We start from the raw sequence: 4,767 nt of genomic DNA on the forward strand, positions 1-4,767 counted from the left end.
AGTGCTAGGGTCAGACGACCCCAGCTGGGTGCTTGTCCAGTCTCCTCTTGAAGACCCCCAAGGTAGGAAGAGCACCACCTCCCTTGGAAGGCCATTCCAGATTCTGGCAACCCTTACTATGAAGAAGTTGTTTCTAATGTCTGACCTAAACTTGCTCTCCGTCAATTTGTGGCCATTGTTCCTGGTTACTCCAGGGGGTGCCCTAGTAAATAGAGCATCTCCCGTTCCCTGCTGCCCTCCTCTGATGAATTCATAGGCAACCACAAGATCCCCTCAGCCTTCTCTTGTGAAGGCTGAAGAGATCCAGGTCCCTCAATCTCCCCTTGTAGGTAGGGCCTTGCCTGCAAGCCTCTGACCATACGAGCGGCCTCCTCTGAACCCTCTTAAGGTTTTCTGCATCCCTCTTGAAGTGCGGCACCCAAAACTGGATGCAGTACTGCAACTGCGGCCTGACCAGTGCCGCATAGCGGGGAAGCATCACCTCCCCGGACCTGTTCGTCATGCATCTGCTAATACATGATAAAGTGCGGGTAGCCTTGTTGCTCACTTCATCACATTGACGACTGTGATCAGCTGTGACTCTGAGATCCCTTTCTGCTGCTGTGCTGCTGAGCAGGTCGTCCCCCAGCCTGTAAGTGTGTGGGTGGTTCTTTTTGCCCAGGTGCAGCACTTTGCACTTGGCTTTATTGAACTGCATCCTATTTCATTTGGCCCATTTTTCCAACTTGTCCAGATCTGCCTGGTGTGTTAACTTTGCCCCATAATTTGGTATCATCTGCGAACTTGGACAGGGTGCTCTCCATGCCCTCGTCCAAATCACTGACGAAGACATTGAATAGCACCGGTCCAAGGACCGAGCCTTGCGGGACTCCACTGCCCACATCTTTCCAGGTCGATATCGACCCGTCTACCACCATGCTCTGGGTGCGACCCCTAAGCCAATTTGCCACCCACCTGATAGAGCATCTCCCGTTCCCTGCTGCCCTCCTCTGATGAATTCATAGGCAACCACAAGATCCCCTCAGCCTTCTCTTGTGAAGGCTGAAGAGATCCAGGTCCCTCAATCTCCCCTTGTAGGTAGGGCCTTGCCTGCAAGCCTCTGACCATACGAGCGGCCTCCTCTGAACCCTCTTAAGGTTTTCTGCATCCCTCTTGAAGTGCGGCACCCAAAACTGGATGCAGTACTGCAACTGCGGCCTGACCAGTGCCGCATAGCGGGGAAGCATCACCTCCCCGGACCTGTTCGTCATGCATCTGCTAATACATGATAAAGTGCGGGTAGCCTTGTTGCTCACTTCATCACATTGACGACTGTGATCAGCTGTGACTCTGAGATCCCTTTCTGCTGCTGTGCTGCTGAGCAGGTCGTCCCCCAGCCTGTAAGTGTGTGGGTGGTTCTTTTTGCCCAGGTGCAGCACTTTGCACTTGGCTTTATTGAACTGCATCCTATTTCATTTGGCCCATTTTTCCAACTTGTCCAGATCTGCCTGGTGTGTTAACTTTGCCCCATAATTTGGTATCATCTGCGAACTTGGACAGGGTGCTCTCCATGCCCTCGTCCAAATCACTGACGAAGACATTGAATAGCACCGGTCCAAGGACCGAGCCTTGCGGGACTCCACTGCCCACATCTTTCCAGGTTGATATCAACCCGTCCACCACCACTCTTTGGGTGCGACCCCTAAGCCAATTTGCCACCCACCTGGCCGTGTAATCATCTACATCACAGCCTGTCATTTTATTTAGGAGAACAGAATGAGATACCGTATCAAAGGCCTTCTTAAAGTCTAGGTAGATGACATCTACCTTGATTCCTGCGTCTAAACATTTTGTGACCTGGTCATAAAAAGATACAATGTTAGTCAGGCAGGATCTACCTGCAATCAATACCTGCTGATTTCCTTTCAGCATTATTTCCCCTGCTGGGATCCCACAAATGTGATCCTTACTGATTTTTTCCAGTGTTTTCCCAAGGATAGAGGTAAGACTAACTGGCCTATAGTTTCCCGGTTCCTCCCTCCTCCCCTTCTTGAAAATAGGGGCCACACTGGCTCTTTTCCAGTCCTCTGGGACCTGACCAGAGCACCGCGAGTGCTCGAACAGCCGTGCCAACAGCTCTGCTATGACACCGGCCAATTCCTTCAGCACCCTTGGATGGAGCTCAGCCAGGCCCTCCAAGTGCCCCTTCACTAAGTCTGCGCTAACAGTTGGTGGGCTGGTGTCCTCCTGTGTCTATCTATGGTTCAATTGGGAGATTTGTCTTGGACGGTGTCTAGGAATAGAGATGCAAAGAACTCATCGAAGAGCTCAGCTTCGTCCCCCCTCTCTGTCACCAATTCCCTAGTCCTACGCTACCCTGCACCTTCCTTTTACTCCCTATATTCCCGAAGAAGGACTTTTTGTGTTCCTTAATTTTTGTCGCCAGCCTGAGTTCTAACCCCGCTTTGGCCTTCCTGATTCCCTGCAAGTGCGAGCTAGGGAGGTATACTCCTCCTTGGTAGCTACCCCATTTCCACAGCCTGTATACCTCTTCCTTTGCTCTTAGGCTTTCCTGGACTTCCCTGTCCAGCCAAGAGGGCTTCTTGGCCCCTTTGCCCCATTTATGCGCAATGGGATTGTCTCCTTCTGCGCCCGTAGGATCGGAACGACCACCCTTCCTAGACCACCATTTTGCCAGTGCTTTTGAACTTTGACGCCTCACTACCTAATCTCCTGAGCGCACTGAAGTTAGTCTTTCTGAAGTCTAGCACGAACGACCACCCTTCCTAGACCACCATTTTGCCAGTGCTTTTGAACTTTGACGCCTCACTACCTAATCTCCTGAGCGCACTGAAGTTAGTCTTTCTGAAGTCTAGCACTTCAGCCCTGCTGGTTAGTTTACCCACCCTTGGCCGGATAGTGAATTCAATCACTCGATGGTCACTATCCCCAAGGTTACCTTGTACCTGCAGATTCCCCACCAGGTCATCCCCAAGTAGCTAACACCAGGACTACACAGGTGGCATCAGAGGGCTGGGAGGGAGCCTGGTCTGAGTGAGTTGTCTGTTCTTCTTTGGATTTGCTTGGGTTTCTGGTTTCAATCATCCATCTGCCGGGAGGAGACTCCCTGGCTGCCTGTTTCAACCTCCCTGCAGCCGACACACCTGCCGGCGCTTCCAAGGAAAACATCCCCTGGAGCAACAGTGCCGCTGATTCACTGCGTTTCTTCCCATGCACTTCATCATCACAGACGTTTGCATGAAAAGGATCCTTGTTGCCCCTCTCCGAAGAGAGGGCAGAGGAGTTGAATCTGGTCCCCAAGAAGCGAGCGAGTCACTGGCGCGATGGTTTTCCGCTCTCACTGTAATTCCTGTTCAATCGCCAGGCCTGGAGTTTATCAAGACCACCCTGGAGGCCCAGCCCTACACGCCGTTGGTTGTGCTGCTCCCCTTTGCCGGAGGCTACAGCCGCGTTTTGAATGCAGCCTGCCGGCTGATGGTGCGCACGGGGGTGGTGATTATTGCCGCAGCCGGTAACTACAAGGAGGATGCCTGCCTGTACTCGCCAGCATCCGAACCGGAGGTAGGGAGCAGGGGACTGCTTCTCTCGGGCTGAGCGGGATGCCGCGAGTTGGGGCAGAATCCTCATCTCTCGACGCCGTTTCGCTGCCTGACCTTGCCCGGTGACATCGCCGCTCTGTGCCTCGGGTCTCCGCAGCTCCAGCTTTTGGGGTGAAAAGTGCCGGGTTGGGGAGGGATTGCAGGCATGCCCTCTTGCCTCAGCCCAGGTCACCGTCAGGCAGAATCACGATCCTGCTTTGTGTTCATACTGCTCTTGGGCACCTGAATGGGGTGGCAGGAGGTGGGGAAAGAGGGGAGCATTTCTCTCTTTATAGGAGCACAGTATTATTAATCCCAGGGGTATCGTGAATGGGCAGGAGCGGGGAGTCGAAATGAAATCTCATCACTTTCAGAGGTCTCTTCCCAAACCAGGAGGCCCTGCTATGCTGTTGAACTCGAAAGGGTCTCCCCTACACCCATTGCCTCTCACGCATCCATCATCGCTCATGAAATTACCTGTTCACACCATTTACCACCTGCCCGCTGTTGACGGTCCAGGTCACAACTGGCTCGCGCCTCTCTGTTGTAACGTACAGGTTATCACCGTTGGAGCGACAGACTACCAGGACCAGCCTGTTTCCATGGGCACCATGGGCACAAACTTTGGCCGCTGCGTGGATGTGTTTGCCCCGGGAGACGATATCATCGGGGCCTCCAGCGACTGCAGCACCTGCTTCACCTCGCAGAGTGGGACGTCCCAGGCAGCTGCGCATGTTGCAGGTGAATGGTTTTAAAGGCTTAAATGCCAAAGGGATAGGTGTAGGACATGATCACAAGGAACTAAGCTGCCAGATGTTACACCATCTGATGCATATTAGTGAGCAGTGGCTTCAGGGTAGTTTTGGCCCAGAGCCTCCCCCTCCGATGGCTGCGTAGCCCGGATGCTGCAACCGGCACACGGAGACATTGTCTCCTAACATCACAACATCACGTTTTTTGTCAGGGATTAACAAGGAGCTTCTTGCAAATACACGATTGCCCTGATTCAGCCACGAGGCATGATGGGGCGTATGTCACGGTCTAATAATGACATGCCTTGTGGGTTCCTGGGCCAAAGGCTGAGCGTGGCTCACTGTAAGCGTGTTTCCTCCCCAGATCATAAATAATGCACCCTTGGGGGTCCTTGTGCGAGGCCAGGATCCCCAGGGTACGAATGTGCAGGGAAAGA

The 4,767-nt window shown here is 53.1% G+C and overlaps 1 protein-coding gene across 1 annotated transcript in view; it reads left to right on the forward strand.

Annotated features, from left to right (window-relative positions):
• PCSK9 (proprotein convertase subtilisin/kexin type 9) overlaps positions 1-4,767 on the forward strand; it is a gene marked incomplete at its 5' end in the record, with an annotated part of 21,685 nt that overhangs the window by 10,723 nt on the left and 6,195 nt on the right. The window contains 2 exons of the mRNA XM_025206673.1: positions 3,365-3,561; positions 4,136-4,319. Of these exons, the coding sequence (XP_025062458.1) occupies positions 3,365-3,561; positions 4,136-4,319 (381 nt within the window). The remainder of the gene's footprint in view (positions 1-3,364; positions 3,562-4,135; positions 4,320-4,767) is intronic.

This window comes from Alligator sinensis, unplaced genomic scaffold (genome assembly GCF_000455745.1).
Source record: "Alligator sinensis unplaced genomic scaffold, ASM45574v1 scaffold172_1, whole genome shotgun sequence".
Lineage (NCBI taxonomy): Eukaryota > Metazoa > Chordata > Crocodylia > Alligatoridae > Alligator > Alligator sinensis.